Source organism: Spea bombifrons, chromosome 2 (genome assembly GCF_027358695.1).
Source record: "Spea bombifrons isolate aSpeBom1 chromosome 2, aSpeBom1.2.pri, whole genome shotgun sequence".
NCBI lineage: Eukaryota > Metazoa > Chordata > Amphibia > Anura > Pelobatidae > Spea > Spea bombifrons.
In genome coordinates, this window is record NC_071088.1 from 8,882,467 (window position 1) to 8,894,462 (window position 11,996).

An 11,996-nucleotide genomic window follows, 5' to 3' on the forward strand; every position below is an offset into this window, starting at 1 on the left:
ATGCTTCAAGTCACTGGCATATTTTGTTGGATTTATATATCCTTTTGTGTTTCTGTGATATATGAAATATATATCTCTCCTAGAACCTATTTAGTCCTTAAAGGCTCTGTTTCTTTAAGTGGGTTTCATAAATGGCTGCACAGAGCAGTCCCACAGGTGACTACTTTTGAGTGGATTATTTAGTGGGTTGGGGTGTGGATTGGCTCTGAGAGTTTGGTTACAGCTAGGAGTGGTAGGTGGAACATTTAAGTCCTGTATTTATCTTCTGATGGGAATAATCCTATAGCTTCATATCCTCTATGTAACGTAAGGGATTGATTTAGCAGGTATATGTCCACAATGCCTCTCAAAGTAAATCATTTAAATGCATCAGGTTATTTCTGTTAAAACAAACAAACAAAAAATAACCCCAATCCTCCCCCAGAGAGGGGTTTTATTTTTAACTGTATTTGCACTGAATGATGCCGTTTACTTTCTTTTATTTGATAATAGATTGCAAACTTGTAAATTTGAAGTATTTTTTGCTCTTGCTTCGTTGTTAATGTTTATTGTTTTGAAACATAAATGCACTTTACTGTGTAATGTGTGTATGGATGTATATATTAGATATATCTCATACTTGCTATGTTTACTGTAGTTAGCTGAAGTATGTTTTGGAAAAAAAAAAAAAAAAATTCTATTTGGCTTTTGTTCTGTACATTTTTTATATATATATATATATATATATATATATATATATATATATATATATAATATAATGCATACAAGCCCATTGTGCGTGGACTCCAGTTTTCATGAGAATTTGTGTATGCTGATCACTTTAAAAGGAGCTGTAAAATGTCGGTCCTGTAGCGTGTTGCATGTATGCCAGCTCTGCTCGCTTTCTCATGTGTTGTATTTTGGGTCATATATGGGGTGTACCTATAATGTGGCTGTGTCAACATGTCCCAAGTGAAGCCCTCCCGGTAAATTGTTTAATGTCTCCCTGTTAAACCCCCTTTCTTGTTATCTGCAGGTTTAATATTTTTTCCAAACGCTCCTGCAGTCCGAAACGTGAGCCATGAACCTCGGCTCGGATAAAATTGTGAGTATTTCAGTCTGCGTTTCCCTTGGGGGGTAATTTACAGGAGAAGATGTGTTTTTTGTGTTTTTTAAATACCGTATTTATTCAAGTATTCTGCGTTCTCTCCTTGCAAAAGCTGCCAGAAGATTACTTTCTGGCAGAAGAAGGATCTTTACTGGAAGAAATGGCAGAGGAAGATGAAGACATTGATTTATACAATGAGGTGACGTTTGGATTAGGTAAGGAATGGTGGGTCATACGGTTGTAAAGTCTTACACAATGGTTTTATTTAAGGTTAAAGAAGCTCAGAATCGAGCATGTCTGTTTTGCATATATATATATTTCACTAAAGGTGTCACGCGCATGTCTATAATAGACCACTATATCCTCTCGTAGGGGATGGGATTGGTAGTTGTATGCCTTTTAAAGCAGATGAGCTCAATGGCAGTGGACCTTTTTAATAGACCATCTTAAACAGATCCTCCAGCCATCATATGGACTTTTATAATAGTTGAAATTGTTCTAAATTTTATGATGTCCTTGTTGGATATGTATAGAAAGGTTCTGCAGAATCCCCCATGTGCATTTGCCCCTTGCCTCTGTTTTGCGGGAAGATGTGTACAGCTGAACACATCTTCTGATCGTTTACCTACCACCGATCTGCTGCCCTGCTAGCTTGGTAACAGGTGCAGTGGGGGCCTGAGACACCCCTGTGTGCATGCGCAGTAAGCACTTTGTGATTTCATTGCTTTCCTGCCACTGATTGGCTGCTTGAAGCGAGACTTGTCAGGACATAGAGTCAGCAGGGAGTTGCAGCTTCTCCATAAGGTAACAGTGTGTGTATATTGTGCTTTAGTCAGGATGTGTAAATGTATGCAACACACTTTGACAAATGCGGATCTTTAACATTTAACGTCCTGTAAAATTATTCATTAGACCAAGATTCTGAAGATGAGGTTTCAAAACCAGTGGAGCCTGAGAAGGAAAAGCCTGAACAGAGAGCTGAGGTGAAGGATGAAGAAGGGGACTCCTCGGTCAGATCGCCTGTCAAAGAACAAAAGGAGGATAAAAAGTGTCGTTTTCAAGAAGTTAAAATTGTGGTGGAATCTCATAAAGACGCAGAACGTTCAGTAGAAATGCATGATAATCCAGACAGATCGCACGTGGAAGATTCTGATTTGGGAGACCCTGCTGTGATGAAGGCGTATCATGGAAAACCAACATTAGAGGTAACTTGAGTTTAGGAAAACTGTACCATATATCTATCTTAAATGTATGATAAAAGTCCTGTTTGCCCACCATGGACTTGCCCAATTCAATGCAATACCTACAACATTCACTGTGAAGGGTAATCCGATATCCATGTCTCTGCAGCAGACACCCCACATTTATATTATATATTATTTATTATTATTATTATGCATACTACCTAATTACTTTTTGTATAACACAATGGAGTAGAATTATGGGTAAACGTTAGTTGCACTTTCTAATATGTTTAGCAAATTAACCTTAGCAGGCCCGTTATTTTGTTTCCTCTGAAGGTTTAATCACAAAGCTTTTTCAATTGACGAGGCAACAACCTATCCAATTCCCATTGGTGATTAAGTGTTTCTGATTTATGGCTATAGAGACACAAATTAACACAACGCAAGATATTGTTTCTAGGAAGGCGCTAAAAACGTTTGTTTCTAATGCTGATTTTTAGTTGCAATAATGCTAGATCCAGAAAAACACAACAAATAGAGCTCATTCTTCACTGGTGCTCCGTATTTATGATCAAAATTGTATTTTAATTATTTTTTTTCCCCTCTCTCTAGAGTGTGGACAGCGCCGTTGTGGACAGTGGAATAGGATCTACTTGGTGTGAATTTGATACAGAATATGAACTGGTAAATTACCCTTCCGTTTGGTTGAAATATATAGACCTTTTTTTTTTTTTTTTTTTTTCCTATTTTATTTATTTTATTTAAAATTTATTTTTTTTATACCCAGACCGGGATGGATTCAGGACTTTGGGAGGCCTCTCCAAAAGGTTCAGCAGCACTAGCTAACCAGATTTTGGAGGTAAGATTTCAACATTAAGTTTTTTTTTTTTTTTTTTTTTTTTTTTTTTTTTTTTTTTTTTGTGCATCTGAATTATGTGAATGTGGAAATTCTCTACGCTGTAGGTGGAACTATGCAATATGCAACTATGCCGGCTTCATAGGTTTGACGTGCAGGAGACTCCAGGATTCATAATCTCGTAATTTTTATAGTGTTTTCAAACCGTTCTCCACTATTTAAACATTCCGAACTGTGACTTAAAACAGGCCCAGGCATTTTAAAGCACAGCATCCCAATGTTCTTTATTTATACAGATATATACAATGTATATGTAGAGATGTTTGTATTGACAAACTTGAATACATAGAACACTGTAGGGTCTATTTACTAAGCAAAGACCTCGTGAGAATTTTGAGGGGCGTGCAACAGAATTGGAAAATGTAAGTCAAGATAGCTGTGTTGTAATAACAGTTGAATTGGAGATTTTCCCCTATCATGGCCTCTTCTACCATATTACCAACACCGACCCCTATATATCTCTCTCTTCCAGCAGATCCCCTTATACCAATCTCTATCAGATCCCACTGTCCCAATAGTTCCCTTTTCCCCAGATCACCTACAGATACCTACAAATCTTCCCTTCGTTGTATTTTTCTTTTGGCAGGACACCTTAGGGCATGATGTCTTAATTCATTGTGGTGTTTCTTACTATTTCCCACACCATGCCCCTTGGTTGTCCACTGCACGAGTGGGGGCACCAGGCGTTTTCTCAGTGTGGTCAGTCTGTGTCTGAACTCATGATTTATTTATGAATGTTTTTATATATAATGGACAAGATTTAAATGTTTATGGCGTACATTTTCAAGTCCAACGATGCATAAATTGTGTAAAATCGAATCCAGTTTTCAAATCTGTGTATGATGAGGTGCTAGGGGGTTTTGGAGCTCCTTTGCCTTCAGGAAGGGGCCATTTGGAGCTCCTGCCTTCTCTCAAACCCTCTGAAGGGCTGAGAGAAGGGGAGCGGGGGGGGGGGGGGCTAGAACGGTAAAGACCGGGAGAGAAATAACCGACTGTACCATGGGGCCTGGGGGCCTGCTAGCCGATGCCTAAGGGCGACCTTGCAGATCTTGGTCTTTTTATACTAAATGGTAAAGATGACCAGTGGGAACCGCAACTCTCCGGCAAACTCGCACCTTTAGTGAGTTAACACTTTCATTTTCATAAGTGAAACGTGTGGCGGTCTTACTGTTTTTGGACATAACGTGCAAACTGGTAGGTCTTTATAAAAGATCATGCAGCTTTAGTGAAAATACCAGAAGTGGGAGCTATCCACTTAATAGAAAGTTGATATGATGCGTACAATACGCGTGAAAACTAATAACACATAAACTGCCGGCAACAATAACGCCTTAAGACGTACAGGTACAGAACGTGCCATGATTATAGCATAGGTCATGTGAGGAGCTCGAGGTGAGCAGAACAGATGGCTTGTTTTATTTATGTGCTTATGGAACATATTGCGATGCCTCTTTATGTAAGGAAAGTGACTTTTTTTTTTTTTTTTCTTCATTGTAGGATAAAGCAATCCTTAGAGTTATGGATAAGGCTCCTTACCTTCCACCAATGAACCTGGATTTCCTGGACTCTCCCATTAGAGGATATATGTGTTCACCGAGACTCAAAGGCCCGGAGATGGGTGCGATGTCTCCTAAGCCTTATCGGCAGCGCTTCATGAGGCAGGTGAGTGGATATCCAAGAAATCGGTGACAATATCTATTATAAGAAATGTGTTGGTGTCTCAAAGCTGTTGGTTCCAACCAAAAGAAAATGATTGTTATAAACGGCTTTTTATCCATTTATTTAACGGTTCTTATCTGGCAATCGGTTGTCCTCTAACTTACCAGATGTAAGATGTAGCAGTCAGTATGTGCTCCAAACTTGGGCAACACATGTGCACACCTGCTTAGCGTGTTCTTTTCTGGTATGGCCCCCTAAAAAATAGGGGATTTAAACACGCATGGGATAGCATGTAAGGCATCCCTAAATATGAGATTGGATCAAACTAATTGCTTAATCTTGCTGCAGAATCTAGGCAGACTAGATGGGTTCTTTAAGTTATTTGTATTCCTATTACTAGTAGTATTTTTGCGGTCAGAGGTTAGAAGCGGGCCTAGTATATTGGGGGGGGGGGGTGTATCTCTATAATTCTACCTTTCTAAGGATTTTTAGATTCTGAAATTTTTTTTTTCCTCTCCAGCAATCTCCACTGGCAGCCCGCCCTATGCGTCCATCCTATCCATTTACCCCGCCAAGAAGGGGGCATCCGACTTTTTCACCAAACCAGGTATTTTCTCTTTAGTAAGGAATTAGATTATTGTTGCTGCTTGACCACAGCTCACCCTTTAGTGTCCAAAGAGGGGGATGGTCTTGCCTGTAATGATGGCACAATACACTTATGTTAAACATATATTTATTTTTCACCATTTTTAATTGAGTGATTAATCAATGACTGAAATGGATTTGTGTATTAAGCCTTACAAATCCTTCATGGCAGCTTCTGTTACAGTTTTGTGCATTTTATGCAAATGATTATATATAAACGTGCATTTTTTTTTTCTTTTCCCATAGTCTCCGGGTTTTATGTCTCAGACTCCCTTTAGACCTATGTCTCCCAATGTCAGCACACCATCCCGTCCTATGACTCCAAAAATGGTCCGTATGCACTTTGGCCCAATGTCGCCCAGTCCGAGCATGTCCCCCTTCTTCAGTCCCATGGGTAACACACTGCAGAGGTTTAAGTAAGTCAATACCCAACCCTGTCTTCATTACTGTGAATGCATCTGCAAGTCTTGCTTTGTTAGTGAATGCATGTCTTTTAGGTAATATACACAGGTTGTTGCCTTTAAACTGCACTTAAGGCTACATATCTAGTCCCCAAATGTTTTTTTTTTTTTTTTTTTTTACACTTGTGTTGCCAAAAAAATTACAATTTTGTAATCCCAATGCAATATATTTAATGGGATGCTGATTTTAAGTTTTTCCTTGTTAATCTCTCTGCGGACCACCCCTCTAGTAATGCTAAGGCTTAAGGATAATGAATCTCTTTTGGGATAATAAATATTACAATAACCACAGTATGGTACGGAATATGAAGTATTGGAAAAGGATGTAATACTATTGTAAGCATGCACGTGCAAAGAGGACATTTGGATCGCTTGAATGTATTATCCAAATCCCAGCATGCATTTTTAATAAAGCTCTTTAAATAGGTCAAATCTTTGCAACATCATGGAACCTTTGATGAGCTCCTTAATATGTTTTCTTATCTCCCATGATGCAGGGTTCCAGGTCATGTAACACAACTACATCCTCAGCATCGCAGAATACTTAATCAGCGCCAGAGAACACAAAGGTAACGGGAATGGTTCGGAACGGCCACTTAATGGGTATATGTAGTAGGTGCTGGACCAGTGTCCAGATAATCGGCAGTACTGCAAATATGCTGGTTTCGGTTTATTCATTATAATCTTGGATTTTATAAGGTCGTTTGAGAGACTTCATCGAAGGATATATATATATATATATATATATATATATATATATATATATATATATATGTGTGTGTATATATAGATATGTAATTATAATTTCTTCTATTTATCACCCCTGCTAAGTTCTACACGGAAGCAGTGGGACAACAGGCCTGATCCATATGCCAGTCTCATGTCTCAGAAAGAGAAGGAATGGGTAATTAAACTGCAGATGATTCAACTGCAAAGTGAAAACCCCCATTTGGATGATTATTATTACCAGGTATGTGGCAAAAAAAAAAACACAAAAACTCATATTCTGGCCTAGGGCAGTTTCAGGAGGGCAGTGGCCCCTTCTGCTGCCCAAACTAGGGGCCTATTTTATCCAGATGCGCTGCTTACTTATAGGAAACGGTTGGGAAGATCAGAGCTCTTCCTTTCCAACTTCTCTACAGTAGACAGTATTTTTTTCCCATTGACTTATGACATCCATTGGATGACATCATATTTCGTCCCTCAGAAGAAAAGGGAGGATAGCCCAGCCTAATCATGCTACTGAAAAGGTTCAATTCCAATGTATTGTTTCTCCATGAGGTTATGGTACATACAAGTTTCAGAGCCTAGAATTCATCATCCTGATGTCCGCTCTCTTATATTCTTTTTGTGTTGTAGACTTATTATGAGAGGTTGGAGAGAAGGCTGGCTGAGGAAGAGCTTTTGGGGGAACGGAAAAAACGGGAACCCACTAAACTAGTTACTCCTTATATACAAAAGGCAGAAACCTATGAATCCGGTATGTAGTGTTAACTGGGCATTTAGTGTGTTGAGTGAACAAAGCTCATGTATATACAACAACAAAAATGGCAACTGCAATGAATTACATTTGCCTCTGTCGTTGAGCTGGGGGTAAAAACAGCCTAATGGCTATGTGCTAAATATTGAATGTTTTTTTTATTGTGCTCTTTGTATCTACTTCATATTTGCTAGTGGTCCACATTGAAGGTTCCTTGGGACAGGTGGCAGTCTCTACCTGTTACAGCCCCCGAAGAGCAATTGATGCTGTCTCATTTGTTACACCAGATGAAGTAAGTATTCCTTTTATTATAAAGGAACAGTCTAGTCCCACTATTTTATTTCTAATGCATATTGAAGTCCATTAAGCATGTAAATTCTTTAGTTATTGGGGTGGGGGGGGACTATTTCTGTCGTCGTCTTGTCCACTTGGAAGCAAGGGTGTAAATGGAAACCACAGGCAAAAATTACCCCAGGTCCCCTGATGTCACAAGCAGCATATGCCCCTAACTATGTACACATGCTAATTATTTAAGGAACACAGGAGTGTCACGAGCTTGGCTGCGACCCCCTGAGCCCGTGTTACTCCGCTGCCTGGCAGGATTAGTGTGTAAATTTCTTGCACATACACAGTTTGCTCTCCCATTGAGGTTGATGCTGCAGCCAATTGCATTCGTTCTAACAAAACATGAGCGATCGGATAGCATGCATGTGATTGGCTTACTAGAAAGCTAGTGCTATGCAGCATGTGCAAGTAGCTTTCTGGGTTATGCTCCCTGCTTTCAGTAGAGGTAATATAAGTGATATAACGATTGTCTGCGCATGTCTGACACTTGTCATTAGCTAAGTAGGTCTTAGGAGAATGTGCCCAAAATTCCAGTGATGTGGGACACCCCCCCTCCCCATTTAAAGAGTAAATGGGCGGGGAGTGGGGCGTGTCAAGACGCCGCTCCCACGACCCAGAAAGTTCCCAGGTGTAAATGTGGTGGCTTTTTTTTTTTTTTTTTTTTTTAATAGCATTTGCTGTGTGTGCTGATCTCTTGCTTTGTTTGTACATGTTAGTCATTTCAGCAGCACCCCAGAATCTGAATGTGTAGTTTTTTGGGGTGTGATTCCTCTTCTGCATTTTCCTGCACAAAAATGTTTGTCCATGATCTGGCAAAGGGTCTCTGCTTAGCGTTTTTTTTATCTCATTTTTGTAAGTTACTCCATTGACGGCTTGTTAAATGCACTAGTACTCCACTATAACTTCTGGTGTGTAGATCTTCCTTTACTTTACGCATTCTTTAGAATATTTTTGTACATTCTTTCTTGGTAACTGCAATAAATAATCCGTCTCTATACGTCCAAACCAGCCGCTGTAAAGGGTAACCTGTATAGTTGGAAGTCCATGATAAACATTAATGGCGAACTTTTTTTTTTTTTTTTTTTTCCAGGATATCAAAGCTCTTGGTTACCAGAAGTTGCGGGTTCTCAGACATGTAGAGAAGGTGAGTAATTAATTCTGTCTTTTTTTTGTTTTGTTTTTTTTCCCCCCTTTTGGTTCATATGTATAAAGCAAACGGATCCCAAGCTGACTTATCAATTACAGACCTTTTTAATAATAAATAAATAAATCCTTGAGCCAAAAGGTTTTGTTTAACCTACCTGTGCCAGCCACCACTTGGCTTCATATACAATAAGGTAGATGCTACTTGAAGGTAGGTGACTTTAGTGGCCATAGGCAGCTATTGGGCAGATGCCTGCCTGCCGCCATCCTTCCATGGGAATTTGTTCTATGAAGGTGCTGTGCAGCCATCTGATGAGTAACCAGCAAGTAAATAAAGCGCATGAAAGAACAAGAAGACCTCACTGAGTTTGGTTTTGCTTGGAAATAAATTCTGCTAAGCCTATTGTAGTGAACCTTTGCGAGTGAACCTTTTTTTGCATGGCTTACTGCTTTACATTGTCTTTCAGCACGTTTACAATTCTTTTTCAGTTGTTTGTAATGTTGCTAGAGATTGAAGAAATGGAGAGGAAAATGCGCCACGTGTCTGGGGAGCAACATGACCGCTTCCAGCAAAAACTGGACTACAAAGTGCAGAGACTGTACGGCTCCCTAAAGGTCACGGCCTGCAATCGTGAAGCGTACGTGAATTAAACCACAATGTATACAAAACGCTGCATTAGAGCGGGCAAACGTGCTTTGTATATAGTGGGCAGAAATCAATGCCTTTTGTTGGACTTTCTCTTGCGTGAAAGCATACATGTACTTACTATAGGTAAGGTGTCTAAATGATGGCCACAGTGAAGGTTTTTCTGCACTATTTATATGTAAGGTTTAAGTGTGAATGTGCTAATTTCATTGGGGGTAGTGGTGTACCCTTCCTAGGGAGACGGGTCTAAAGTGGTGGCAGCCCCACTTGGCCGCTTTATGACAAGCAGATGGTTCTATCTGTGCCAAAACAAATGTTGCCACTCTTTCCTCCCCAATATGCCTCTTTTCAAGAGGGACACCATGGAAATTAAAGGGACCTCTCTATCGTAATGCTTTTAAGCACAAACGATGGAAGAATGGGGGCTGTCCAAGTTTTCTTGTATGTGATGACATTTGGTATAGAACTCGCCTCTTCTAAAGCATGGCATTAAGAACGTTGGCTGTCATTGGGTTATTGATTCTGCTACACACATATATTGACAGTAGAGATATTGGTTGCCTATTGCATGTATGGTCCTTTTTACGATCACTGGGTTCCTCTTGCAGTGAAACCGAGAACAAGTTCTTGCAGTTGTTAGAAGTGGGGAAAGGCAAGAAGTTATTGGTGCGCCTGTTTCCATTCCTGCACAGCGAGCAGGCAGGAGAAGTCCTCCTCGTGGTGGTCCATCATTTGTCGTTCCTCATTAAAAATGATGCAGCAGAAAAGGTGATAACTTGGCTGAATTAACAGGCAGTTTTGCCCAGAATGTACTTGTCCTGATTCTCATATTTTATCTCTATTTGTTTCCTGTAGTCTCTCCCCATTTTGTATGGGCCTCTGACGGGTATAATTAATAGGCTTACGTTCACCGAGCTTATCGGAGTCATCCAAGAACTTACCCGACCTTTACCGGACACTCATGAGATGCCTCTTACTGTGGCGTTTCAAAACCAGGTAAAAGCTACTTGTCTGTAAGAACTGAAATATCTAAGCGTTTTCTTTTGGGTTTTTTTTTTCTCTCTTCTGTATAAGGTATTGAATACAATGACGTATATATACTGCTGACTCATTTACATCTATCTTCTTCCAGTTCGGAATATCCCTGTTATACTCTTTATTAAGCCAAGGAGAGCGTCTCCTGTCCTCTGACACGCCAATGGAACCGTGCATTGGTGACTTTGAAAAATGGTAATCGAGTCATTTTCGGCTATTTATACCCAAAGCTTTGACTGTCTTGTGAGCGGCTGAGTATGTGTCGCAAGGAGAATATAAACATTATTCTGGTTCATATCTGTAGGTGAGGGTAGCGCATGTGTAGGGACATAGAGATGTTTGTTCTCGGTTTACCTTCAATAAAACCATCCGCGTTTGGCAGGGTAGGTCTCGGCAAATGTGCCCCCAGCACCTAAATTCCCTATGCTATTGCATCTTGGGTTTCTGCCAATAGATTCAGGTTAATAAATATTCAGTTAATAAATATATACAACTGCTAAAGAAACTGCATATAGATATCTAGAATGTAGATTAAGTATAGGGATATCTGGTTGGAAGAACGTAGAGAAACCATGCCGGAGATGGCATTTTGGATTTGCTGGGGGAAGAGGTAATAAGTTTGCTATCTATATAGTGTTTAACCATAATGCTCAGCCTCTGGTCTATTTGACCTCTGTTACATTATAAAATTATTTTGTTGGTAATATACAAATTACCATCAGATTTTGGGGACTGGTGATATGGGCGCAATGTTAATGACTTTTTAAATAGCCAGCTATATTTCTCATACAGGACAGACACGGTGTTCCTGGTTGCAAAAGAGTTATCCCATGTTTCAAAGTCCTCTATGGTGGAACCACTTTTCTTGCCCAGCAATTTGCTCTCCCTATTCTGTCGTTATCTGGACAAACAGACTATTCATAAGCTTGAGGACAAAATGGAGTAAGTTGCCACTGAATATTTTTACTTTGACTACATGGAGTGATTGAAAGTTGTATCTCCTGAAGATCTTGATGCATGTATTTTGCTCTCTCCCCTTAGATGTCCTACAGCGCCCCCATACACATCGGTACCTTCGTGAAACAAGGAGAAATCCAACTTATTACTTCACTTGCCATAGGTCTATGATGAGTGGAATTTCCATTGTCGGAATTTAAATATTTAATCCTGTTTTAAAGGAAATTTTGGTTGCATTATCTGTTCGGGCGTGGTCATGGCGTTCAAATTTTGATGAACATGTGCCGCAAATCTGAACGGTATATCGACTTTTTTTTGTTTTGTTTTTTGAATATTTGAATTAATATGATGTAAAATGGGGGAAGAAAATTATGAATGTAAGTTATTTTGGTTTGTGTGAATTATTTGCACATTTGCCATGTACAGCACTTGCAAAAT

At 39.6% G+C, this 11,996-nt stretch overlaps 1 protein-coding gene across 1 annotated transcript; it reads left to right on the plus strand.

Annotated features, from left to right (window-relative positions):
* The first annotated feature begins 1,060 nt into the window (after positions 1-1,060).
* Positions 1,061-11,996, plus strand: PATL2 (PAT1 homolog 2). Its single transcript, XM_053456546.1, has 19 exons — positions 1,061-1,084; positions 1,200-1,302; positions 2,000-2,292; positions 2,884-2,955; positions 3,059-3,130; positions 4,685-4,849; positions 5,367-5,453; positions 5,738-5,907; positions 6,450-6,521; positions 6,784-6,922; positions 7,312-7,432; positions 7,627-7,724; positions 8,868-8,921; positions 9,410-9,558; positions 10,175-10,334; positions 10,422-10,562; positions 10,699-10,796; positions 11,394-11,543; positions 11,643-11,996. Exons 1-19 carry the CDS (start codon positions 1,061-1,063, stop codon positions 11,680-11,682), a joined length of 2,208 nt encoding a protein of 735 aa, XP_053312521.1. The 3' UTR covers positions 11,683-11,996.

Coding starts and splice junctions, on each gene's coding strand:
- PATL2 (XM_053456546.1), top strand. CDS start 1,061: ATGAACCTCGGCTCGGATAAAATT. Junction 6,522..6,783: donor CAGCGCCAGAGAACACAAAG/GTAACGGGAATG, acceptor ACCCCTGCTAAG/TTCTACACGGAAGCAGTGGG. Junction 10,797..11,393: donor ATTGGTGACTTTGAAAAATG/GTAATCGAGTCA, acceptor TTTCTCATACAG/GACAGACACGGTGTTCCTGG.